Below are 27,736 nucleotides of genomic sequence, written 5' to 3'. Positions count from 1 at the left end.
GTCACGCAGAGAACATACAAACTTCTTACAGACAGCGGCAGGAAATGAACACTGATTCAATGATCGATAGCACTGCAGTGATTGTGCTGCCCTAAAGAACGTGCTTAATCTGGATTCCTACTCACCAGTTATGTGTTTCAGTCTGTTTCATTTGTATTTTCTCTCCAGTTATGGCTGCGATGATCAATTCTAACTTGGATTACTTTGTAGAATCTTTCTGTATCTACCTCGTAATCATCACAGTGGGAGGACTTAATTCCTTTCGATTTAGAGTATGGTTTCAAGATTGTTTAATGTCATTTCCAGTGCGAAAGTGTGAAGAATAATGATATAGTTGTTAAGTAAGATAAAGACCATAATAACTATAAGTACAAAAGATTGCTTATATACATTGATTGTATGTACATAAGGTGATGCTAGGCACAGGAGTGTCTGTACATAAGGCGACTGACAGTCGTGGTGGGTGTTGTGATAGGGTGGGTTAGTGGGTGGAGGTGTTGATCAGTCTTACTGCTTGGGGAAAGTAACTGTTGTTGAATCTGGTGGTCCTGGCATGGATGCTACATAACCTCCTCCCTGATGGGAGTGGGATAAACAATCCATGAACAGAGTTGGGGGGTGGGGGGGTGCGGTATCCTTCATGATATTGCTGGCTTTTTACCCGGCACTTTTCTCTATATATGTCTTTGATGGCAGGTAGGCTGGAGTTGGTGATGGGTTGGGGAGCTTTGTCTACCTGTTATAGAGCCTTCCTGTCCACTTCAGTGCAGTTTGTGTACTATCTCTTAATGTGTTTTGTTGTTGAAGATCTCCAATGTTTGGTGATATCCGATTATCTCTCCCACGATTAATTTTTTGAAAGGAGTTCTTAGCAGCCGGGAGAGTGGTGGGAAATATCCAAGCAGCTGTTCATGGTCTGGTTGGATGCTATGAAGGATTGATATTGAATGCAAAAGTCCTCCTTTTGTTAAAAGCTATCTGCTTAGTTATAAACGCAATGATTATAAAACATAAGCTAGCTTATATACATTGATTGTACAGTGCCTATAAAAAATATTCCCCTCCCCCAGAAGTTTTCATGTTTTATTGTTTTACAACATTGAATCACAGTGGATTTAATTTGGTTTTCTTCTGACACTGATCAACAGAAAAAGACTCTTTCATGTCATACTGAAAACAGATCTCTACAAAGTGATCTAAATTAATTACAAATATAAAACAAAATAAGTATTCACCTCTTTAATAGGACACACTAAGTGCAGCCAGTTGGTTTTAGAAGTGTGTGTGTGTGTGAAAGAGACAGAAGTGACCATGTTGTTCTGCGGAACATGGTGACATGCTATGTTGGTGTCGGGATGTGTGGTGACACTTGTGGGCTGCCCCCAGCACATCCTTGGGTTGTGTTAAATGCAAACAGCACATTTCACTATATGTTTCAGTGTACATGTGATAAATTAATGAATCTGTATCTGATCTTCATGTCAGTTTATTTGGGGTCAGGTGGACCGTACTATGATGGGTGGCCCGTGTTCTTTATCCAGCAAAGGATGACTTGCCTACTCTTGCCGTGTGACCTCCTGATCCATATCAGTCATGTTCTTCCACTATTGTGCCAGTGGCTTCAGGGGGAAAGAATCAGAAGTGCTCAAATTGTGTTTTCAATTGATGGTGATCAGATTATCTTTAAGTAAGGTTTTACTTTATTACCCAAACATGCCCATAACTCTTTCTATCCACTTAATGCTACACCAGGTCATTGAAACCAAGGATAAAGCTCTACTTTCCAAGTTGAAATCGATAAACAATGCAGAGGTCAGCCTGATCCGGGTTTACCTGTACTACGACCTATCTTTTGTGTTAGTCATTTGGCTTCAATGTTATGTTCCATATAGTCTGTGACAATCTCAAAGTCCAAAGTAAGTTTATTATCTAAATATGTATATCCCATCATATATTACCCTGAGATTCTTCTTCTTGCAGGCATTTACAGTAAAACAAAGACGTATAATAGAATTAATGAAAAACTACACACAAACTGACAAGCAGCCAATGTGAAAAAGACAAATTATGCCAATACAGAAATAAATAAATAATACTGAGGACATGAGTCCTTGAAAGTGAGACCACTGGTAGTGAGCATTTCAATGTTGAGGCGAGTGAAGCTATCCATGCTGGTTCAGGAGCCTGATTCATCAACCTGGTGCTGTGGGACCTAAGGCTCCTCTGCCTCCTTTCCAATCGTATTATGTATTGTGCTGCTTCTGCAAAGACAACAATATTCATGGCGTATGCTGATGATATTAAACCTGATTCTGATTTGAATATTTGGGTCCTTAATGATGGACGCTGCTTTCACATGGCAGTGCCCCTGGTAAATGTGCTCAGTGGTGGTCAAGGCTTTTCCTGTGATTGACTGGGCTGTATCCACTACTTTTCTCCCAAGTCTGTACACATGGAATCAAGACCGGTATAGCCTTGTACAGTTTTTTGCCTCTGTAGTTATAGATAGTTGAAGCTTGAGCAAAGATGTAATTTAATTTGACTACGATGCTACGTGGCACAAATTAAAGTGTGAATGTTTTGAAAGCTGATGACAGGAACTGAGAAATAATGTGATTGACATGCAATTTTGCCTTTATTTGTATATGATTCCATTATTAAATTTTGTATTCACATTCATATTGGAATCTGCCAATCTAAATGGGTTGTTTGTTTACCTGATATTCGGTGCAATTATGACACCTCTGCCAGCAGAAGAATTTAATTACAGCTTGACATTATAAACTTAGACATAGGAATTTGTATTGGGAAAAGTTGACAAGAAATATGACTTAAGCCCATCACACTTCCTATATAGTCTGTCGACAGCAGCTTGCCAGAGTCCTCTATCCTGGACCTGGGTTGAGGTCTTTGGAGTTTCTACTGGCATTTCTGTAGCTCTGGGGTTTTACAGGATGAGGTTGCTGGCCCCATGCACAATCCTCCTCCTTTTGCAGCTGGGCTTGGGACAGTCCATGGCAGAGTTGACAAGAAATATTATGTCTGCACTGGTTCAGTGAAAGGCTTATTTGCAGCAGTCATCTGAATAACAGCAAATGATAATTAAAGCAGTGGTACCAAAGGACTATACTTGTTACATTTCTGCTGTTGTTCAGATGGCTGCTGCAAATAAGCCTTTCATTGAACCAGTGCATACATATACCAGTGCACGTGACATTAAGCTTGATTTCGACTTTGAGGTGATTGAGTCATTGTCAGGTTTATCAGAATTAGGTACATTGATACTAATATATGTCGTGCGATTTGTTCTTTTACGGCAGCAGTACATAAAAATGCTAAGTTACAATAGGAATATGTTTTTTTAAAAAAAACAAGCGCACACACTCACACTCACTCTCTCACTCACACTCTCTCACTCACTCTCTCACTCCCTCCCTCCCCCTCCCTCCCTCCCAATACTGGAGGAACTCAGCAGATCAGGTGGCATCTATGGAAATGAATAGACCTTTGACGTTTTGGGCTAAGACCCTTCATGGGGACAAAGGGTCTTGGCCCGAAGTTTCAGCTGTTTATTCATTTCCATTGATGCTGCCTGACCTGAGTTCCTCCAGCATTTTGTATGTGTTGCTCTGGATTTCCTGCATCTGCAGAATCTCTTATGTTTTAAAAATAAATTAAAGGGTTATCGTATGAGGAACATCTGGCAGCTGTTGGGCTGTATTCCTTGGAGTTCAGGAGAATGAGGATGGATCTCATAGAAACATTCCAAATGTTAAAAGGACTGAATAGGTTAGATATGGCAAAGTTATTTCCCATGGTAGGGGTGTCTAGGACAAGAGGGCACGACTTCAGGATTGAAGGACGTCCATTTAGAACAGAGATGCAGAGAAGTTACTTTAGTCAGATGGTGGTAAATCTGTGGAATTTGTTGCCACAAGTGGCTGTGGAGGCCAAGTCATTGGGTGCATTTAAGGCAGAGATAGATAGGTTTTTGATTAGCCAGGGCATCAGAGAGTATGGGGAGAAGGCAGGGGAGTGGGGATGACTGGAAGAATTGGATCAGCCCATGACTGAATGGCTGATCAAATGGCCTACTTCTGCGCCTATATCTTATGATCTTATGGTATAAGTAAATAAATAGTGCAAGAAGTGTGGTAATGTTCATTTCACACAGAGTCACCACTCTCTGGTGCCATCTTAGAAGAACTGATTGATTATAGCCCAATTTGTTTATTACTAGTGTGGGCACGTGACCAAGTAGTTAAGGCATTGGACTAGCGACCTGAAGGTCGTGAGCTCGAGCCCCAGCCGAGGCAGCGTGTTGTGTCCTTGAGCGAGGCACTTAATCACACATTGCTCTGCGACGACACTGGTGCCAAGCTGTATGAGTCCTAATGCCCTTCCCTTGGACAACATTGGTGTCATGGAGAGGGGAGACTTGCAGCATGGGCAACTGCTGGTCTTCCATACAACCTTGCCCAGGCCTGCGCCCTGGAGAGTGAAGACTTTCCAGGCGCAGATCCATGGTCTCGCAAGACTAACGGATGCCTTATTATTATGTTTATTACTGCTGACACATATTGATGTTTTTCCTTCACACCGATGATTCTGTTTCATGACATCTTTCCCTTGGCTCAGAGCAAACTTACTTTTGGATCAATACCGGAAGAAGTCCATGCTGTACAAAAGCAAAGTCGTTTTGATTCCACTTGGAGATGACTTTCGTTATGACAAAGCAATGGAGTGGGACCAGCAGTTCCATAACTATGAGAAACTTTTCAACTACATGAACTCTCACCCAGAGCTTCATGTGCAAGTAAGTGCGCCTTCTTTAAGGAAAGTTTTGTTGGGCCAGATTCCATTGGATCAGTTCTAGTCTCCAGCTCTAGATTTGTGATCCACTGTAGTGGTTGTGACATTGGTTGTCATGGTTCTGGTTAGCCGAGGAGGAATTGCTGGGATTCCGTCTGCCATTTGGTGCTGTTACGGAAAGCTGGGAGCACGTGGAATTGGTTGAGGACAAATTAGACTCAACCATGATAGCCTCCATTATTGTAGAGTCTGTAATACTGAATTATGTTCTCTGGAAAAGGTACTGGAGGGCCCCTGTAGAAGTAGATTGAAGTTGGAAGTCTGTCTAGAGAGACTGGAGAAAATTGGGAAGGAGAGTTTCAGAGAGAAATAAAGTGCTTTCTGTCCTTGCCTTCCAGGTACAGTTTGGAAGCCTGTCTGAATATTTTGATGCTGTTTACAAGAAGAATGGTGTTAGCCCTGGCAGTAAGCCTCCATCCTATCCAGTTCTCAGTGGTGACTTCTTCACTTATGCCGATCGTGAGGACCATTATTGGAGTGGCTGTTTTACTTCCAGACCTTTTTATAAGAATCTGGATCGAGTGCTGGAATCACACCTCAGGTAAGAAGTCTCTACTTGCCATCTGCACACATTTCTGCTCTTGGAGCTTTCATATTCACAATGAAAAGGAATGAGAATGTCTTGAGAAATTGTTTACAGGAACAATTTAAATAGATGTTAAGGAGCAAAAACGAGAAAATAAATGAGAGGAAAATATAGGGAGAGCATAAGTGAGAATTTGGAGCGAAGGGTGATGAGAGGTGACTTGATAGAGGTAAACAAGATAATAAGGGGCATAGATCAAATGGACAGCCAGAGACTTTTTCCTGGGTGGAAGTGGCTAATATGATGGGGCATAATTTTAAGGTGACTGGAGGGAAGTATAGGGGCGATTTCAGAGGTGTTTATTTTTTAACACACAGTATTGGGTGCTGCCGGGGTGGTAGCAGAGGTAAATACATTAGGATCTCTGAGATAGGCACATGGATGATATAAAAATGGAGGATATGTGGGAGGGAAGGGATATATTAATCCTAGAGTAGGTTAAAAGGTCACCACAACATTGTGGACCAAAGGGCCTGTATTGTGCTATTATGTTCTATATTTTAAAAGTTTATTTGTAATTAGTGACAGCACAGAAGTTTGGGCAGGAATATGATCATGTGGTGTTTAAGAGTAGTTTTGGTAAATAACTCATATCAGCCTTCTGTAAACTTTGTTATTTTATTGCAGAGCAGCAGAGATACTGTACAGTTTGGCCTTGAATCATGCTCGGCACTCTGGGGTGGATATGAGATACCCGGTTTCCGATTATCGCTTTTTAACAGAAGCCCGGCGGAACATAGGCCTATTCCAGCACCATGATGCCATTACAGGCACCTCAAAAGAAGTAGTGGTTGTTGACTATGGGCTCAGGTACTTGCTGCGAGGAGCTTCTTTTAATGAGACTATCATTTCCAATTAACGCACTATCAGGAAATATTAGTTTGGTAGCCCATCACTCTACTTTTAACCCTAAAGTCCACATTCTCATATAGTTTCTGTCACCTTGATGTGAGGCATGTGTGATCAGGTTGGCAGGAGGCAAGGTTTGGGAACCCCAAGGTGAAATGTGAAGCAGTATTTTTAGCAGTTAGCATGACATTTTACAGCACTGGCTGTAAGATCGGGGTTAGGAGTTTATACATTCTCCCGGTGGCCACAGGGGTTTCTTCCAGGTACTCTGGTTTCCTCCCACACTCCAAAGACGCATGGATTAGTAAGTAGTGGTCCTGTTGGCACTGGAAGCATGGTGACACTTGCAGATGCTCCACATAATCCTCGCTGATTTGATTTGCTGCAAACGAAGCATTTCACTGTATGTTTTGATGTACATGTATTAGTATACCGCACAGTATTTGTGGAGACTAAATCCCGATTTTGCATTGAAGAACCCTCCACCGCGTTGTGTGGCACTACCACCGTACTAAATGGGATAGATTTAGAATAGATCTAGCAGCCCAAGACTGGGCATCTATGAGGCACTGCGGGCCATTAGCAGCAGCAGAATTGTACTAAACTACAATCTGTAACCTCATGGCCCAGCACATCCCCACTCTAACACTACCACCAGGCCAGGGGATCAACCCGGGTTCAATGAAGAGTGCAGGAGGGCATGCCGAGCACAATACCCGGCATACCTCAATATGAGGCATCACCCTGGTGAAGCCACAATACAGAACGACTTGCATGCCAGACACCATAAACAGCCAGTAGTAGACAGAGCTGAGTGGTCCCACAACCAACGGATCAGATCTAAGCTCTGTGATCCTGCCACATCCATCTGTGATTGGTGGTGGACAATCAAACAACTCACTGGGGGAGGAGGCTCCACAAATATCCCCATCCTCAGAGATAGAGGAGCCCAGCACACCTGTGCAAAAGATGAGGCTGAAACATTTGCAACAACCTTCAGTCAGAAGTTCCGAGCAGATGATCCAGCTCGGTCTCCTCCAGAAGTCCCCAGCATCCCAGATGTCAGTATGCAGCCAGTCTGGTTCATCCACATGATATCAAGAAATGGCTGAAAGTACTGGATACTGCGAAGGCTATGGGCCCAGACAAACTCCCAGCAGTAATTCTGAAGACTTGTTCTCCAGAACTTGCTGTGCCACTGGCCAAGCTGTTCCAGTACAGCTACAATACTGGCATCTAACTGGCAATGTGGAAAATTGCCCAGGTATGTCCTAAACACAAGAAACAGGACGAGTCCAACCCGGCGAATTACCTCTCGATCATCAGCAAAGTAATGGAAGGGGTCAGCAGTGCTATCATGCAGCACCTACTCAGAAATAACCTGCTTACAGATGCCCAGTGTGGATTCCGTCAAGGCCACTCAGCTTCTGACCTCATCACCTCCTTGGTCCAAGCATAGACCAAAGAGCTAAATACCAGAGGTGGGGTGAGGGTGATAGCTGGTGACATCAAGGCAGCATTTGACTGAGTATGGCATCAAGATGCCCTGGCTAAAATGGAGTCAGTGGGAATTGGGGGAAACCCTCCACTGTTTGGAATCATACCCGACACAAAGGAAGATGGTTGAAGTGGTTGGAGGTCAATCATCTCATCCTCAGGACATCACTGCAGGACTTCCACAGGGAAGTATCCTAGGACCAACCATCTTCAGCTAATCATCAATGACCTTCTTTCCATCATAAGGTCAGAAGTAGGGATGTTTGCAGATGACAGCACAATGTTCTGCACCATTCATGACTCCTCAGATAGTGAAGCAGTTCACACCCATATGCAGCAGGACCTGGACCATGTCCAGGCTTGGGCTGACAAGTGGCAAGTAACATTCGAGCCACATGAGTGCCAGGCAATGACCATTTCCCATAAGAGAAGCTCTAACCATCGTCCCTTGACATTCAGTGACATCACCATCACTGAATCACCTGCTATCAACATCCTGGGGTTACCAATGACAGAAAACTGAACTGGTCTAGCCATATAAACTCTGTTGCTACCAGAGCAGGTCAAAGGCTAGGAACCCTGCAGTGTGTAACTCACCTCCTGACTCCAAAAGCCTGCCCACCATCTACAAGGCTCAGGTCCGGAGTGTAATGGAATACTGGCCACTCGCCTGAATGAGTGCAGCTCCATCAACACTCAGGAAGCTCGACACCATCCAGTACAAGACAGCCCACTTGACTGCTACCCCTTCCACAAGCATCCAATCTCTCCACCATCGACAAACAGTTGCAGCAGTGTGTACTGTCTACAAGATGCACTGCAACAACACACCAAAGTGCTAAGGCAGCACCTTCCAGACCTATGACCACTACCATCTAGAAGGACGAGAACAGCAGAACACCACCACTTGGAAATCCCCCTCCAAGTCACTAACCATCCTGATTTGGAAAGATGTCGCTGTTCTTTCATTATCATTGGGTCAAAATCATGGAAGTCCCTCCCTAACAGCACTGTGGGTGTACCTACACCTCAGAGAGAGAGAGAGAGAGAAAGAAATTGCCTTTAAACTCACAGGAGGGCATAGGCCATCAAATTTTTGCTGTTGATGATTCTGTAGCAGGCAATTTCTTTTATATGAGGTCGAGTTGCTAGCTCGACGCTCAACCCAGCACGGATGGAAAGCATGTACAGGAGCCGGCTGGATTCGAACTCAGGACCTTCCGTCCCAAAGTCCAGCGCTGATGCCAGTACTCCTCTAGCGGGCTCCCTACACCTCAGGGACTGCAGCAATTCAAGAAGGCAGCTCATCACCACCTTCTCAAGGGCAACTAGGGATGGGCAATAAATGCTGGCTCAGCTGGCCACACCCACATCCCATGAATGAGTGAATTTTTTTAAAAAAGTGACAAATGAAGCTAATCTTTACCTTAGATTCAAAGTACATTCATTATCAATGTATGTATAAATTGTACAACCTTGAGATGCGGCTGCTTACAGGCAGCCACAAAACAAGAAACCCAAAAGAACCTATTTTTAAAAAAAAGACCAACAAATGCCCAATGCACAGAGGGAAAAAATACACACACACATTGTGCAAACAATAAAAGCAACCAACAGCATTCAGAATGAAAGTGAGTCCATAGACACAAAGCCCGGAGCAAGCCCATAGCCTCAGCCCGGAGCAGCCAGAGTTGTCTCACAGCCTCAGCCTCAGTGCCGTGGAGAGTGGAGCAAGTGTCACGGAGCACCGAGTGACTGGCTAGACCTTTGCCTCCAGTCCTAAAACCTGCCATTTCAGTTCATCTGGCCCAGTAGTTAAATTGTCCAAACATCAGGTCATTCCCACACTAGGACCTGAGCCCTGTCACTTCCATATGCTCTGGCCCTGGACTCCGCCGCCCCACTTCGGCCTGTACCTGACCTTTCCAAATCGGCCCAGCACCTCTATCGATCAGACCTTGCTCTCAGTTTAGCTGGACAGGCTCTGAAACTCCTCCGCTCTGCATGCCCCAACTCCATCTCAAACATATCCTGACCTTGCTCCAATCATTTCTCCTCAAACGTGCCTCGACCTAGTTCTGACTCTGTCTTGCACCCACATATCTCGACCCTTGGGTCAGCCTCGCCTTTGTTCGTCTCTTCAATGTTTGAGGCTACCGTTTTTCAGTGACAGTGTTATTAATAAAGTACTTAGTTGTATTTCTTGCCTTATGAACTGCCAGCGACTCTCACCCATCTTCCATGGTGCCATCTTAATCATCAGTGATTAATTCGCTCAGCTTGCTTTTACTTCCGTGAAATTAATATCTGTAGGTGTCCTGGGCTGCTGTTAGCAGAAATAAATAGCAAAGTATATAAATATTCCTGTTGATCTGTAAGATAGTTGGTCTGGTTTATGACGCCCATTGTAGTAGTTTACACTTGCTAAGTTAATTCAGAGGGATGTTATTTTAAGTTCTCACTCTTTGAGCCAAATCTGAGGGGTTTAGAGAAAACCTGTGGAAATGCTGTGTCAATATATAAACATGAGATTTGCCAGTGATTACAAGAGCTACTGGTTATTTGATTAGATGATTGTGCTGCTTAAGTGCAAGGGCTTTTTGCCAAGATTTGATGGAATGTTGTCTAAACATGAGTGTTCTTCCTTTTCAGGCTCTTTCACTCCCTTATGAATTTGAAACGGGTGATAATTAATGCAGCTCACTTCCTGGTACTTGAGAGCAAAAATGACTACAAATACGATGAATCTTCCCTTTTCTTACAGATGGTAAGTTAAACCTGTGATACTTGGAAACTATCCCTTTTGAAAACAAAGCTAAACTCAGAGATAAACTAAAGTTGTTCAAAGGTTCAGTTTATTTCTTGCCCTGAGTTCAGTATCTTGATTGAGAAATTCATTGCAGATTAGTACAAAACTGATTTGTGAGTGATGCCAAAAAACACAATGCTATTCTGATCAGAGGAATTAGCTGTTAAGAGTTGTCTCTTTTAGATTGCATCTCACGTACTGTATTGTTACAGAGATTCATTGATTTAACCCCAGTGTTGGAGGGTTGATGTACATTGGTACCTGACTTAGTGCTGCCTCACAGAATGCCTATTCATTTTAACACTGTTGTATAACCGATCAGTGAAGGTTGTGCTGTGGGCAGCCTGCAAGTATCATAATGCTTCCAGGGCCAACCTAGCATGCTCCCAACTCACTAGCCCTAACCCATACGACTTTGGAATGTGAGAAAGAACTAAAGCACCCAGAGGAAATCCATACCTTCGCGGGAAGAACGTACAAACACCCGACAGGTAGCAGAAGGAATTGAGTTCTGATCAGTGATCACTAGGACTGTAAACTCACATGGAATAAGGATTGTCATTCAGTATAAATTAAGCAGTGGGATTAAATGAGCCTTTTTCAGTTTGGCAGTCTGGGACTAATGGGGTACTACAACTATTGGTTCCTGTTGCCCTGATTAACCAAGATTTCTATCAAGGATTTAGCTGAGAGGAAGAAATTTCACATTTCCACTTCTCAAGATTCAACATTCAAGATGGTTTATTGTCATTCTTTAGTAAATGAGTGTAAAGGAGAGCAAAATGATTGTTATGGATCTGATGCAGCATTCAAAAACTATAATTGTGAAGTACACAAATATAGGAGCAATCCTGTAAAAACAATGTATTAGTATTGTGTACATAAATTGATTGTATGTTCATAAGTGACAGGAGGTGATGTGATGTGTGTTTAATGGTGGTGGGATGGAGTAATGGGTTGCTAACGGTACTAAATTGGATAGGATTGTGGAAAACATTGGTGGATGTGAAGAGGCTGAAAGCATGGCAATTGGAGTAAAATGTGGAAAATTGTGAGATCACCCACTTTGCACAAAACAGAAAATAGAATATATGTTAAATAGAAACATAGAAAACCTACAGCACAATACAGGCCTTTCAGCCCACAAAGATGTGCCAAACATGTCCTTATATTAGAAATTACCTAGGGTTACCCATAGCCCCCTATTTTTCTGAGCTTTATGTACCTGTCCAGGAGTCTCTTAAAAGATCCTATCGTATCCACCTCCACCACTATCGCCAGCAGCCCATTCCATGCGCTCACCACTCTCTGTGTAGGAAGAAAAAACAAAAACAACAACAACTTACCCCTGACATCAACTCTGTACCTACTTCCAAGCACCTTAAAACTGTGCCCTCTCATGCTAGCCATTCCAGTCCTGGGAAAAAGCCTCTGACTACCCACATGATCAATGCCTCTCATCATCTTATGCACCTCTATCAGGTCACCTCTTATTCTCTGCCGCTCCGAGGAAAAGAGGCTAAGTTCACTCAACCTATTCTCATAAGACATGCTCCCCAATCCAGGCAACATCTTTGTAAACCTCATCTGCACCCTTTCTGTAGTTTCCACATCCTGTAGTAAGGCGACCAGAACTGAGCACAGTACTCCAAGTGAGGTCTAACCAGTGGTCTATATAGCTGCAACATTACCTCTTGGCTCCTAAACTCAATCTCACGATTGATGAAGGCCAATGCACTGTATGCTTTCTTAACCACAGAGTCAACCTGCGTAGCAGCTTTGAGTGTCCTATAGACTCGGACCCCAAGATCCCTCTGATCCTGCACACTGCCAAGAGTCTTGCCATTAATACTATATTCTGCCATCATATTTGACCTACTAAAATGAACCACCTCACACTTATCTGGGTTGAACTCCATCTGCCACTTCTCAGCCCAGTTTAGCATCCTATCAATATCCTGCTGTAACCTCTGACAGCCCTCCACACTATCCACAATACCCCCAACCTTTGTGTCATCAGCAAATTTACTAACCCATCCCTCCACTTCCTCATCCAGGTCATTTATAAAAATCACGAAGAGCAGGGGTCTCAGAACAGATCCGTGAGGCACACCACTGGTGACCAACCTCCATGCAGAATATAACCCGTCTACAACCACTCTTTGCCTTCTGTGGGCAAGCCATTTCTGGATCCACAAAGCAATGTCCCTTTGGATCCCATGCCTCCTCACTTTCTCAATAAGCCTTGCATGGCATACCTTGTCAAATGCCTTGCTGAATACACTACATCTACAGCTCTATCTTCATCAATGTCACATCCTCAAAAAATTCAATCAGGCTCGTAAGGCACAACCTGTCTTTGACAAAGCCATGCTGACTATTCCTAATCATATTATGCCTCTCTAAATGTTCATAAATCCTGCCTCTCAGGATCTCCTCCATCAACGTACCAACCACTGAAGTAAGACTCACTGGTCTATAATTTCCTGGGCTATCTCTACTCCCTTTCTTGAATAATGGAACAACATCTGCAACCCTCCAATCCTCTGGAACCTCTCCTGGCCCCACTGATGACGCAAAGATCATTGCCAGAGGCTCAGCAACCTCCTCCCTTGCCTCCCACAGTAGCTTGGGGTACATCTCGTCTGGTCCCAGTGACTTATCCAACTTGATGCTTTCCATCTTTCTTAATATCTACATGCTCAAGCTTTTCAGTTCACTGTAAGTCATCCCTATAATCGCCAAGGTCCTTTTCCGTACTGAATACTGAAGCACTTACCCATTAAGTATCTCTGCTATTTCGTCGGTTCCATACACACTTTTCCAAGAAATTGCACACGTCACTAAGAACCTGCAGCTGCGGGAAGTGATCGTGCAGGACCTCTACTCCTGTAACTAAACCCTCTAATAATAAAACATTAAGGTGTAATGAGCTCCCATTGCAATTTTAGAGGACCGTACCATGAGTGATGTGCAGTTTTGGTTTCCTTGCCCAAGAATAAAGTACTTATCAAAGAACATGTTCAGTGAAACTTCAGTAATCTGGTGACAGGAATGGCAGATCTCTGAGGGAAGAACATTGAGCACAGTTTAAAATTGCAAGAAGACCCCAGTGCTCATAATACCCTTCAAATAGAAATTACATCTGGAGGTGAAGGTAGCTGTAAGTGCTCTTCAGATTTCAGTTTTGTCTCGTGTTTCAGTAATAAACAGACTTTTTCCACATCTCTACCAAACTGTTCTCTCCTTATGGCAAATGAATCCTGCTGAAGACGATTGGAAGGACTATTTCCGTACAATTTTGAGTGTTTACCCCTGAGAAGTCTCTATTGGATACTTTTTTAGGTCCAGTTGTAATTGTGCCATGTGTACATTGAAGATCTTGCTGTACATAAATGCACCTAAGGGAGTGATCCAGTTGTCCTGGAGGGAAAGTAGTCAGTGAGGATTTACTTTTGATTACTACTTGAAGGCTCACATTGAACAATGCATTTGTCCTGGTCTGAACCAACCATTATGCCAATCTAGCTAATCTCAGCTTGCTATATGTGGTCTACGTCCCTCTATTCCCTGCCTGCTCACGTGTGCATCCATATGCCTCTTAAGTGTTGCTATTGTATCTGCTTCTACCACCACCTATCTTATCCTAAACCCATGTCCTCTAATATTTGACATTTCCATCCTGAGGGAAAAGCTCTGACTATCCCCCTTACCAATGCTTCGTGTAATCTTATATAAGTACTTCTGTGAGGTCACTCCTTAGTCTCCAGAGAAAACAAGCCAAATTTGATCACCTTTGCCTTCTAAGTCATACCCTCTTTCAGGAAAGATTCTGGTGAAACTTTTCTGCACCATCTCCAATGCCACCTTATCCTTCCTATAGAGTGTAACCAGAACTGCACACAATATTCCAAATACTTTATACTTTATAGTTGCCAAACAATTGGTACTAGAACGTATAATCACCACAGCGATATTTGATTCTGTGCTTCACACTCCCTGGATTGCAAATATTAAATATTAAAGATATTAAAAATAGTTAAAATTAGTAAATATTAAAAATTTAAGTTATAAATCATAAATAGAAAAATGGGAAGTAAGGTAGTGCAAAAAAAAACAAGAGGCAGGTCGGGATATTTGGAGGGTACGGCCCAGATCTGGGTCAGGATCCGTTCAGCAGTCTTATCACAGTTGGAAAGAATCTGTTCCCAAATCTGGCCGTATGAGTCTTAAAGCTCCAAATGTGGCCTAGTCAAAGTTTTATACAACTACAACGTGACTTGCTGATGTGCACTAACAAAAAATGGAATCTTGCACTTGGTCCAGAAGTATATAAAGAAATAAAGTTGGACAAACTTGGACTATTCTCTGGAGTATTGGAGGTTGAGGGAAACCTCTCAAAGTGTATAAAATTGTGAGAGGCATAGATCAGACAGAGAGACAGTCTTTTTGACAGAGCAGAGATGTCAAATACTAGAGGACATACTTAAAAGTGAGAAGGGGAAGTTTAAAGATTTTTTCTTATAAAGTGTGGTAGGTGCCTGGAATATGGTGGTGGAAGCAGACATGATAGTTGTGTTTAAGAGGCATGTAGACACGTGCCGAGAATGGAGAGGTATAGATTGTGAGCAGGCAGATTGGTTTGATTTAATTAAATGTCATGATCGGAACAGGCATTGAGGGCCGAAGGGCCTGTTGCTTGTTTTGTGGATTATATTTGATTCTTCAGGCTAACTCAATAGCTTTTCATCAATACTGTAAAACTAGTTATAAATCTTGTCACTTCTGTGTCTTTTTCCCCCGTTCTTCATCCTGGGCCAGATATGTTTGTTGCTTCTCGGGTTCTTTTGGAGACTAGTGAATTGCTTACTGTTGAGTTATCCAAAGTTTACACTGGAGTTGGCAGAACAGCAGATCAACCCTTGCTCCTGATAATCTAACTTTGTTTTGTTTTGGAGCCTGTACCTCAGTCACTTCTGCACATCAAGCAAGAAAGACTGCAACAAATCCAAAGGCACAGCTATAGTCAAGCTCCTCTGATAGTTGTCATTTCTCCTTGTTCTTCTACTCCGCTGCAATTTCCCATTGCTCTTGCGTTAGACAGTCAATGTACCGAGGTGAGTCTGTTCACTGGCATTCGTACTTGACATCTCCTTCCTCTTGGGAAAAGCATAACCCATTCATGGATTAAATTGCCATTCTGGGGTCAGATACCACAGGAGGAAGTGGTACTCGTTCTTCCCCCCTTCAGATCAAAGCTACAGTCTGTCAAAATTTACACGTGGTGGAGCAAGTGTTTATAAATAACCTGGAGTTATCTTAGTTTTGTTGTGTTTGGGAATTATAATGACTTTTTATTCATTTCAGGATGACAGACGGCAAAATCATGATTCATTACCAGAGAAAACGGTGATAAAACTTGCATCTCTTCCCAGGTATAAATTTACAGCAACTAATGTAATGAGTTTTGCATATTTTGCATACAGCATGTTTCGTCTAGATATCGTGGTGAGCATCGGAGAAGTACTTTTGAGATACACTCACTATTGATGTAAGAAAAATATGGCAGTAGTAGCAGGTTGTCAAATGAAAACATACTGATGTTCTGATCTGCATGCTTTAGATTGAGGATAGTATCATTGATGAGAATCCATTTTAAAGAACTTGTATTTATTTTCCGCTTCACCTCCTAAAGAGGTGCAGATAGTAGTAATGGTGAAAGGCCAATTTTGATGGTATTGGAAAGAATCTGTTAAGTGTGAATTGGGACAGGCTGTTTTCTGCCAAAGTTGTACTTGGTGAGTGGGAGGCCCTCAAAAGTGAAATTTTGAGAGTAAGAAGCTTGTATGTGGCTGTTAGAATAAAAAGGTAAAGGTAACAGGTTTACAGAACCTTTACTTATGGAATATCAGAAATGTAAGAGAACACTTGATTGAGAAATCAGGAGGGCTAAAATAAGACATGAGGTTGCCCTAGCGGGCAAGGTGAAGGAGAATCTTAAGGGATTCTGCAGATGAGTTAAGAGATGAGTCCTTTGGAAGATCAGAATGATAATCTATGTGTGGAGCCAAAAGAGATTTTGGAGGGGGGCGGGGGGGGAGAGATCTTAAATGGATTTTTTTTTGCATCTATATTTACTCAGGAGACAGACACAGAGTATATAGAAATGAGGCAAATGGGTCTGTTGTTGTTTGTCATCTATGTTGACGATCTGGATGATAATGTGGTTAACTAGATCAGCAAGTTTGCAAATGCTACCGAGATTGGGGGTGTAACAGACAGTGAGGAAGACTGTCAGAGCTTGTAGCGAGATCAGGATCAAATGGAAAAATGTTGGATGGAATTCAATGCAGACGAGTGCGAGGTGTTGCATTTTGGTAGGACCAGCCGGGGTAGGTCTTGCACAGTGAGTGGTAAGGCACTGAGGAGTGCTATAGAACAAACGGATCTGGGAATACAAGTCCGTAATTCATTGAAAGTGGTGGCACTGGTAGATAGGGTTGTTAAGAAGGCTTTTGGCACTTTAGCCTTCCTAAATCAAAGTATTGAGTACAGCAGTTGGGATGTTATATTGAAGTTGTACAAGACATTGATGAGGCCTAATTTGGAGTATTGTGTGCAGTCTGGTCACCTACCTACAGGAAAGATGTTAGTAAGATTGAAAGAGTACAGAGAAAATTTACAAGAATGTGACCTGAGTTATAAGGAAAGAGTGAATAGGTTAGGACTTTATTCCTTAGAACGTAGAAGATTGTTGTAGCATGCTTTTTCTGATGATTGTGTCTAAACAGTGGTAAATTTGAGCAGGTGTGACGACTTTGTGGAGCTCAGGATGAGCACCATTGGATTCCCGCCCCCACCGCTCTATGCTGCATGCCACTTGTTATGTCTTGTCAAACAGGAAAAGTAATTTGTGTCCAGCATCTGTTTCCCTTTAGCTAGCTGATCTTTTGTCCATGCCAATGTAGGTCTATTATTCTCTGCAATAACTTTTGATGCTTTCTTTTTGGAAATCTAAATATAGATGTTCACTGGTTTCAACTATATTCACAGCATGCTTTACTTCAGGGAACTATGAGAAACTGGAGCAATGTGATTTCTCTTTCATAAGTCCACAATGATTGCTTGATTACTTGAATTTCTCAGGTGCCTTGCCTGTCTTTTAAAAATAGTTTCTGACATTTTCCCTATGATGTATTTTAAGCAAAGCAGCCTGTATTTTCCCCTGCTGTCTTTGCTATTTTCCAATCTATTGGAAACTTTGCATGTGTTTTAATTCTATACATTAACAATGTATTAAGATTAGTTCATTTATTCCATGAGAACTTAGGGACCAGTCAGTGTGCAGCTCCAACATGTTGAATAGTACCACTTTTCTCCCTTTAGTCATCCCTCAAGTTCCCAATAAATACCATTTCTAGTTACCTGCACCTTCCACAGTGAAGTTTTGCTGTCTCATTACTATCATTCAATTATTAATTTCCAAAATTACTTTCTATGGACCAGTACTAAATTTAAAATTTTTATGCTTTTTGAAATATCCATTAAAATTCTTGCTATCACTTTGTATATTTCTGTAATACTGAAAATAGATGTAGTGCAATTGTAAAGAATAGTTGTTTACTGAAGGTGACCTATCTTCTACAGACATGACAGTGACTCCTCACCTGCCCATCATCTCCCTCTGGTGTCCCCCACTCCTTCTCTTTCTCTTATAGTCCACTCTCTTTCTCTTATCATATTCCTTCAGCACTTTACCCTCTTCTGCCTGTCACCTCCCAGCTTCTCACTTCATCCCCTTCCCCCACCGACCCACCTTCCCCTGGTCTAGTTTTACCTATTATCTGCCAGCTTGAACTCCTTCCCCTCCTACTCACCGCCTTGTATCACTCCATCTCCCTTCCTTTCCTAAAGAAGGTTCTTGGTCCAAAACGCTGACTGTTTATTTATTTCCATAGATGTTGCCCAACCTGCTGAGTTCCTCCAGCATTTAGTGTTGTTGCTCTGGATTTCCAACCGCTCTCATGTTCAGACTTTATTGGTTCTAGAGTACTTCAGGACATCCTGAGATTGTCAGTCATTATAAATTTGTCTTTCTGCGAAGAGTCTCAAGTTGGTTAGATACTTTAATCTGTTTATATGTTTAACAGGTACCTGGTTGTATTCAATCCTATTGAACAAGAGCGTCTCTGTGTGATTTCTGTTCTTACCACTTCACCGCGGGTCAAAGTTACATTAATTGATGGAAGCAATCTTCCCACACAGATCAGTGCAGTGTGGAAATCGCCAACTGACATGGCAGCCGATACATACCAGGTAATGAAGAGTGTGAAATGGTGGCAATTTAAATCCATTTGTATTTAAAACTTAGTAAAGTATAATGATCAGTGTGTGAAATATTCCTGTTGATCTATTTGGACCTTTGCACCACATGATAGTGCCATGTAGTGGCTAAAGAGCTGAGTAGGTGGATAATTTGTGGAGTAGTTCCATGGAATTCTCAAAATAATGCTTCATGTGGCACTGTAGTTAAACATCAAATCAATTGCTTAGCTCTGCTCTGGCACATGCTGGGGATATGTTTGCCAAAAGCATACTGTTTCTTTCAGCATGTTGCTTTGGGGTATAGTGGTGTAGTGGTTGAGATATTGAACCAGCAGCCAGTGTCTTATGCTATCAGTCGATGTTCATGAGTTCAAATGGCAGTTAGAAAATGTACTTCAAATAGTTTAATAAGTCTTGAATTCCATCCAAAAGCTTGTTTCAATAAGCGTGAACATTTGGTTCAGCCCAGAAAATTGGTGACATATTTGTGACTCCAGTACACTGTAGTTGACTCCTAATTGCCCCAAGTTCATGAACTTCAGCAGTACCCGGTAACTGTTGCCATTGCCAGTTATGTCCAGATCCCATTATGAAATAAATTACCAGTTCAGAAAACCACCTACGCTTAGATTTGTATATTTATCACATGTACTTCAAAACATAGAGCCTGCAAGTGTCACCACACATTCTGATACCAACATAAGATGTCTATGATGTTCGGCAGAACAGCACAGAGCACAAAAAGCAACAAAATAACAACAGCAAAACAAGCCCCTCACTTCTCTTCAATCCACCCACACACAGGCAGTGTTCCAATTCCAGTCTCTAGGCATTGACCATCCGGCTTCAACTTCCAGACTTTCGGTCAACCTTCAGGCTATAGTTGATTGTGTTTTAACTACATTCTACAATCTCTCTTCCACTCCCTATAAATAGTACTAGTCCAATAAGTAATGCAATGATTCCTCTAGTTATTCATACTGCGGAATCAAACTAATGGTGAGAGAAGAAACACTGAAGATACTGGAAATCTATAATAAAGGTAGAAAATCTGGAAATACTCAGCAGGTCAAGCTGCATCTGTGAATCAGCTAATGTGACATGCTGAGCACTCAGACAGAACAGATGGTGAGAAACCCCTTTATTCAGTACAGAATTACATGTATAAGCAATCTGCTCTAATGCCCTTCTGATTTTCACTCCAGGTCTCCTTCGTTGCTTGGCTCCCTGCTCTGGGGCTAGCTGTGTTCCAGCTGTCTGAATCATTTAACACACCAGTGAATTCCAACGTGGCCATCTACCTGCGCAACAGAGATGTAACTGTGAGTAAGAAGGAGCCATTCAGTGTGAAAATCCTGGAGTCCTCAACCGATGATTTCTTCATTGAAAATCAGCATATGCAAGTGTGGTTTAATGGAGTCACTGGATTGATGGAGGTAGGACTGAGTCCAGAAGTAATGAATATCACTGGCATAAATTTGAGGAATAAATCAGGAATGTGTACAATTGCCTGGATGAGCATGTAATAGAACCCACCAAAAGCAAGGCATTTCACATGGATTGAGAGATTTGAGTAACTTGTTTTGTTGGGTTTGTTATTATTTTGCACTTCCCAGCATTTTGGTGTTTATCATGTTACGTACCCCGTAACTGGGTTGCCAAACCAGCAGAAATGGATCACTCAGTTGGAGTCTGGATTACTAGAACTAAGAAAGTTTTATTAAAGAAACAAGCAACACTGTAATCGAAAGGATAATAAATGCAACAGTTCAGCAATGATAAACACACATGTGCACAGAATTAAGATAACAGCATCAATCAAGCTCTATCGTTGTCTAGGGGTAAATGACCAATTTCAAAGTGACACAAAGTTCAGTCCAATTTAGTTCAGTTCGCAGTAATCGTTGCCATGGCGATGGACAATGTGGGGGGAGGGAGAGAGAGAATGAGAACGACTGATCATTCAAAACGGCTTCCACACACAGACCTGCGATATTACTCACAAGCAGCTTTCGGGCGGGTCCTTTGTAATGTCACCTGAGGTCACCGACTGTGACCCCTCCTCCTGATGCGGTCGATCCTCTGCAGTGAACCCAGCACCCAAGCGAGGATGGACACACACCGGGTTCCCGCTGATCGTACCTTTCCACCCTGTGCGTCTAAGGCTGATCCCCCGATCAGCCGTCCAAGAGCTTCTCACCGACTTGTGAGAGGCACGCCGCTTCCAGGGTCTCGTTACCTCGGGTGTCGTGTGTGTCCTGCCTTAGCGAACCTGTCCCTTTTTATCCCCCTGCTGGGGTATCGCCTGTCCATCACTTCAAACAGTTCAGGGTTCAAAGGGGGAGCCGCTCCAGACAGCTCTCTCTCCCGTCCCCTCATTACACATCTCCAGATGCTGCTTCATTGTTCCTTATCTCTCCTTCCCCTGAGGACAGGTGGCAAACCACTGCTGATGCCACTGATGCTAGCCCAGGCCAGCAAACATCTTAATTTATGTGTATTTTCGTCACAATCGTTCATTAGTTAAGGCCATCACCCCTACTGGGGCATAACCTGCTGATTGCAGGTCACCAGAGTCTTCTGTCCTGGGCCAGTGTTTCAAGTTGCCCCCAGGTGTAGCCCATCTTCTTGATGTCACCTTCAAGGCCGCATCTTCGGCTGGCGTCTCTTCTGCTTTCCCTGGAGATTCTGCACTTGCCATTTTCCAATTGTCGTGGTCCTGGATGATAGAAAGAAGATTGACCCTGTGACATCCATGGTCTTACGGCTTTCACCACACAGCTTCGTACCTCTTCTGAGTGAAGGTCCTTCCTCTCCCCCAGATGAGGCCTTTGGGGCTTCTGTTGGCATTTCTGTAGCACTAGGTTTTTACGGGTTGGGATGCTAGCCCCATGACTAACCTTCCTCCCTTTGTAGCCAGGCTCGGAACTGTCCATGATGATGTTTTTAGTGCTTATGTTTGTGTTGAAAAGTTTAGTTTGCAAAACAAAATAAGTTCACATATTTCAAAGTTGCTGGTGAACGCAGCAGCAACTTTGATGTGTGTTGCTTGAATTTCCAGCAGCTGCAGAATTCCTCGTGTTTAAGTTCACATATTCACTACTTGGAGGCTGACCTTGGGTAGGTATTTAAGTTTGCATTTTTTTCAGTCAACAATGTTAGTACATTTTATCTTTGTTCCTGGCATAGGTCAGGTGGAATGTGACCATCCTGTTTGTTTACCTGCATGTTCTCTTTAACTCTGCTGTTTACTTTCCAGAACATCAAAAGGAAAGATGACCAGCAGGAGCAGAAGGTGCGGATGGAGTTTGTATGGTACGGGACACGGCAGTTTAAAGATAAGAGTGGCGCGTATCTCTTCCTACCTGATGGTGAAGCCAGGGTATGAGGTTTTCTCACAGTAGTTCAGTTCTTAAAAGCAGCTGGAGAGACATTATTATTTGTGGGATTCCTTTTGTGAGTGTTATAGAAGCCCTGACTTAACAGCTGAGAAATCTAATGCTCAAAGCTGTAAACCACTGTTAAGGCATTTAGTTAGAATAAAAATGCTCATCTCATGATTATGGAAAAAATTATATTCAATATGTAGAAAGATTGTGACTGACTAGATTCATTGAACATTTCTTGGAGATTCCTCGGAGTCTATACGTTTTCGCAAATAAAACAGCGGAGGCATTTTATGTTTCAGAAAAGCCGTAGCAACTCATTTATTGGACCCAAAAAACTGAACTCAAAGCAAGCTAAAAACCATTTATGTAATTTCATCATTCTGTCAGACCAGCCTCTTAAAGTGAAACCCCAACTCAATGTCGGCAGATGTGAATTATGTACGTTTCCACCAATTACGTTACCCTTCACAGGCCCCCAACCCTAAAGAATTCACTAATGTGAATTCTTTCAAGCTGCCCAGCTTGGGTCCTCTGTTCCCAGGATGGAGGAACACAGGTGTTTCTGGCTCGTCCATGGGTGCATTGACGTGCTCATGGCCCTGGAATCCTCCAAATCTTCGGCTGTTTTAAGGCTGTCTACCAAAATACACTCAGGTTTACCCCTCTTATCTATGATAAAAGTGGTTTTTTCCGTTCCAAAACGTGGAACAGGCCATTGTAAGGGGACTTAAGGAGATGTCGGTGTGCATCATGGTGGACGAATTCAAACGAGGCGGAATGTAGGTCAACAGGAACCCAGGAGTGCTGTACGCCGTGATGGGAGGTAGGAATAGGTGAAAAGGAATTGAATTTACTGAGGAGGGTGGAATGTGTTGAGAGGCTGATCAGGCAGTCGTGGTGTCAGGAATGAAACCACCTGGCACTCATAACAGCTGCCCCTTATACCAGCAATGTAAATGCTTCTGTATGCAGCTTGATTTGTTTTCACTTCATTGCTGTGTATTCTTGTTTCTGATTTCAGGCCTATGTTTCCAAGCAGACTCCAATCACACGCATTACAGAAGGCCCGTTGTTCTCTGAGGTCATCAGCTTCTATCGGCATTTTCACCAAATAATTCGTCTTTACAAGCTGCCAGGTAAAAGCACCTTTCTTTGTCCTTAGTATGTTCTCATGATGTAGAGTTTCCCAGGAGGGACAAGAATAGTAGCTGATACGGAGAGATTTGCTGGATTGAAAGTGATGTCCTACAATGCTGAAAAACTTTGGTTTATTTTATTTGCTATTTAGAATAATGAGGTGTGACCTTACTGAATACACATGAAAACCAGGGAAGAGGTATTGAAAACTAGAGGACATAGGTTTAAGATCAGAGGCAAGAGATTTAGAAGGAGTGTCAGAGGCAACTTATTCACACTAAGGGTGGTGCACGTTTGGAATGAGCTGCCAGAGCTGGTGGTTGAGGTGAGCACATCAGCAACATTTAAAAGCCATCTAGACTAATACATAGATAGGAGATGTTTAGAGGGCTACAGGCCAAACACAAGCAGATAAGATTAGATCACCAGGCAAAACTGTTTACATAGATAAGTTGGGTTAAAGAGACTGTTTCCATACTGTATGACTCTGGCCTTTGAGGGGAACAGTAGGGCATACATGGAGATGTTTCACTCAGAATCGCAAATGAGGATACGCAAATACAATGAAAGAGGACAGTCTTTTAAAACTGATGTTCACAGGAAGAACTTGTCCCAGATGGTGATAAATCTCAGACTTCTCTACCCCAGGGTTGTGGAGGTGAGATAATTGAAGGTATTTAAATAGTAAATAGATTCCTGAAAGATGAGGAAGTTGAGAACTTGAGGGAAGTGGTACAGAAGAGCAGATCAGGCTTGAGGTAGGTCAGCTGTGATGAGGTTGAATAGTAGGATCAAGTAGCCTACTCCCCTTATGTTGTTAAGACTGCTGGTTACCAAGAGCATCAAGTACTGCAGCGTTGCTGGATAACGGTGGAGCTAGATCTGGTGCACACCCTGTTGCAACCTGCTTCAGCCAGGAACTCGGCTGGTTTATTAGCAAGGCTGATGGCGGAGCTGCATAACCTTCGGTTGGGATTCAGACCAGGCCCTCATTTGTGCCGCTGGTCTTTCTGTTGCGTCCGCTAAGGAAGGAAATGCTGGAGCCGGCTGTGTGCCACTGGATTGGATCTGGCCCCTCCAGTGTTCGATTGATGGAGGACAAGCTGGATTACGTTTGTCTGCAACTGCATGATATGAGGAACTGCTATGGGATGTTCTTGCAAAAATATGGCTTCAGGCCAACATCTATGCACCAGCAATCTACACACCATGACACTCAGACTTTTTGTTTGTAATTATGTTTTTCTGCGATCATAATTGTATGTGCTGTGTGTGACTGTGTGTGTCTATTACGTCTTGGCCCCAGAGCAATGCTGTTTTGTTGGGCTGTATTCGTGTGTGTGGTTGAATGACATTTAAACTTGAACTGTGCAAGCTGTTTTTTTTCTGCCTAGAGTACTGTGTGTATGTGCATGGGTGAAAGGGAGGAAAGGTACTTAATTTGCTAGTTTTGTTGCATGTGTTACTCTGCCAAGTATTGGGAGTATGCTATGTTGGTGCTGGAATGTGTGGTGTCACTTGCAGGTAGCTCCCAGCACAACATAGGTGTGCTGCAAACAATGTATTTCACTGTATATTTTGATGTACATGTGATAAATAAATCTGAATTGTTCTCACCAGCATTTCCACCATCAGGGAGGAGGTACAGGAGCCTGAAAAAACACAAACAATGTTTTAGGAACAACTTCTTCCTCTCTGCCTTCAGATTTCTAAATGGACCATGAACCTACTAGCACTCCCTCACTATTCCTCTTCTATACGATTTATTTTTATTCTAACTTTCTGTAATTTGTTATGCCTGCACTGTACTGCTGCCAATAACAGCACATTTCATCACCTTTGTGTGTGATACTAAACCTGATTCTACTCAGCATTATCAACTTATAGGATTTATTGAGGAGATGAGGTGAGCAGAGTTTGATTAGTGGCAGACATTGATGGAAATGAATGGTTCCAGTCAGTAGCTTAGAATGTGCTTTGTTAAATGTTGCTCATTGATAACCTGGCACACTTTATTGTATTGACAGGAGCTGAAGGGCTTTCATTGGATGTTTCCATAGTGGTTGACATTCATGACCAGGTTAACAGGGAGCTGGCAATGCGACTGTCCACTGGTATCGAAAGCGGAGACATGTTCTTCACTGATCTGAATGGCTTTCAGGTAACTCCAACCTAAAGTTATTACATAATCTGTGTGGTTTCATCCACTGTCCTGCAAAGCTGCATGTGATGGATGGTAGAAAACTAAACGAAGTGCTTATTTTTATGAAAGCTCCAGCTTTGCAGTTAACTGTTAGCTGTTTTTCAAAAGTATCACTTGTGAGCAGGTGTACTGAAACTGATTGCATCTGTCTCTTGGTATTACTTCAGCTGGATTTGACAGTTCTGTCACATTAACTGAAGAGCAGATGGTTACTCTGTGGTAGTGATTAATATCAAATACAGATTACCTACTTAGTCATCCTGTCACAGTTTAAGGGCCATTAATGATGCTGTGTTTGCAAAGCCCTCACTGACATTCAATCGTAATTCATTGTGTGAAGCATGCTAAAATGTCTTCATGTTGTCAGGTACATTATAAATGCATTGATAGCCATTTTTTTTTCAACCAATGCACATTTCATGGGCTGTGGAGTAAATCAAGGATGTAAGTTAACATGGTGGGGACAAATGGACCAGGATCTACAAATCTACTCAGTGGCCACTTTATTAGGTACAGAAGTGTACCTAATAAAGTGACCACAGGAGTAAAACTCGGTGTGGTTTTCTTCTGCTGTAGCCCATCCAGTTCAAGGTTTGATGTGTTGTGTGTTGAGAGATCCTGTTGTAATGTGTGGTTATTTGAGGTACTGTGGCCTTCCAATCAGCTTGAACCAGTCTGACAATTCTCTTCTGACGTCTCATAAACAAGGTGCTTTCACCCACAGAACTCCCACTCACTGGATGTTTTTTGTTCTGTTTTTTGCACAATTTTCTGTAAATTCTAGACTATTGTGCATGAAATTCCCAAAAAATCAGCAGTTTCTGAAATACTGAAACTACCCAGTCTGGCACCAACAATCATACCATTGTCAAAGTCACTTAGATCATATCTCTTCCTCATTCTGATGTTTAATCTAAATAACAACTGAACTTCTTGACTATGTCTGCATGCTTTTATGCATTGAGTTGCTGCCACAGTGATTGCCTGATTAGATATTTGCATTAACGACCAGGTGTACCTAATAAAGTGACCACTAAGTGTATAATCAGTCCCTTGTAAAATTGTTGTATTTTAGCCTAATTTTTCCATACCATTCCTTAAACATTTCCAATGGAAACTTGTGAAGTGATCTTATTGTCCTGTAATTACACCAGCCTGGCATTAAATGAGGTTTGTAGTAGCCTATATTATAAATATTGTCAGAACCAGTACACACAGATAAAAAGTTTTTAACTAGGTAAATGTCTGGATGTTTTGGGATGTATCCAAGGGTGGGGAGAGTAATAGGAGTGCTTTGACATCAGTTTCCATGAAGGCAAGAATATAGAATTAAATGTTATCTTCAATATCTGTTTAAAAAATACAGGCTGCACCAGCAGATGCTCACAATTACTGTCCATCTAAGATTGTAATTGGAATGAGTGGCTTGCCAGAGCATCTCACAGGCAGTTAAGAGGCATCCAAAGCAGGTCTAGAGTCACATCTGGACAACACATTGCTTCCTTAGTGCGTTGGGAAGCAGAATGTTGTCCTGATGTAACTACACATTATCATTTTAGTAACAAACTTGTCATTTTCTGGTCATCACATTAGCATTCTTATTTCCAGATTGAATGATATTTAAATCTCAAATTGACTTTGTAGTTTCAGATAACAAAGACTTGGCACAGCAGAATCAATTAATCTTCATTTCTCTTTAATATAGATTCAACCTAGGAAATACTTACAAAAATTGCCACTTCAGGCCAATTTCTACCCCATGCCCACCATGGCCTATATTCAGGACAACCGTTCTCGCCTTACAGTGCACACTGCTCAGTCTCTGGGTGTGTCAAGCATACATAGTGGTAAGTAATCCTTTAGTACCCCTGGACACCATATGAGTGGGGAGAAAGTTCAGGGTGGGGATGGGGTCAGGAGCTGGCATCTCTTCCCTCGCATCACAATCTGTAGTAATGCCAGGATCGTTATTGTTGGGAGACATTGTTAATAGCAGAGTCAGAGCTCACTGTATCAGCCTCATCACTTGGTGATCAGGGTGCTTTATGAATCTTGTACTGCATTTTGCT

The 27,736-nt window shown here is 42.4% G+C and overlaps 1 protein-coding gene across 1 annotated transcript in view; it reads left to right on the top strand.

Moving 5' to 3' along the window:
• The window catches only part of man2a2 (mannosidase, alpha, class 2A, member 2), a 70,977-nt gene that overhangs the window by 29,906 nt on the left and 13,335 nt on the right, over positions 1-27,736 (top strand). Inside the window, exons 8-18 of the mRNA XM_063071032.1 lie at positions 4,639-4,816; positions 5,211-5,413; positions 6,086-6,268; positions 10,457-10,571; positions 15,981-16,048; positions 18,764-18,929; positions 20,144-20,374; positions 22,198-22,320; positions 23,349-23,463; positions 25,492-25,625; positions 27,373-27,514. Of these exons, the coding sequence (XP_062927102.1) occupies positions 4,639-4,816; positions 5,211-5,413; positions 6,086-6,268; positions 10,457-10,571; positions 15,981-16,048; positions 18,764-18,929; positions 20,144-20,374; positions 22,198-22,320; positions 23,349-23,463; positions 25,492-25,625; positions 27,373-27,514 (1,658 nt within the window). The remainder of the gene's footprint in view (positions 1-4,638; positions 4,817-5,210; positions 5,414-6,085; positions 6,269-10,456; positions 10,572-15,980; positions 16,049-18,763; positions 18,930-20,143; positions 20,375-22,197; positions 22,321-23,348; positions 23,464-25,491; positions 25,626-27,372; positions 27,515-27,736) is intronic.

The sequence above is a fragment of the Mobula hypostoma genome, chromosome 18 (genome assembly GCF_963921235.1).
Source record: "Mobula hypostoma chromosome 18, sMobHyp1.1, whole genome shotgun sequence".
Lineage (NCBI taxonomy): Eukaryota > Metazoa > Chordata > Chondrichthyes > Myliobatiformes > Myliobatidae > Mobula > Mobula hypostoma.
This window is presented reverse-complemented; position numbering and strand designations above follow the sequence as displayed.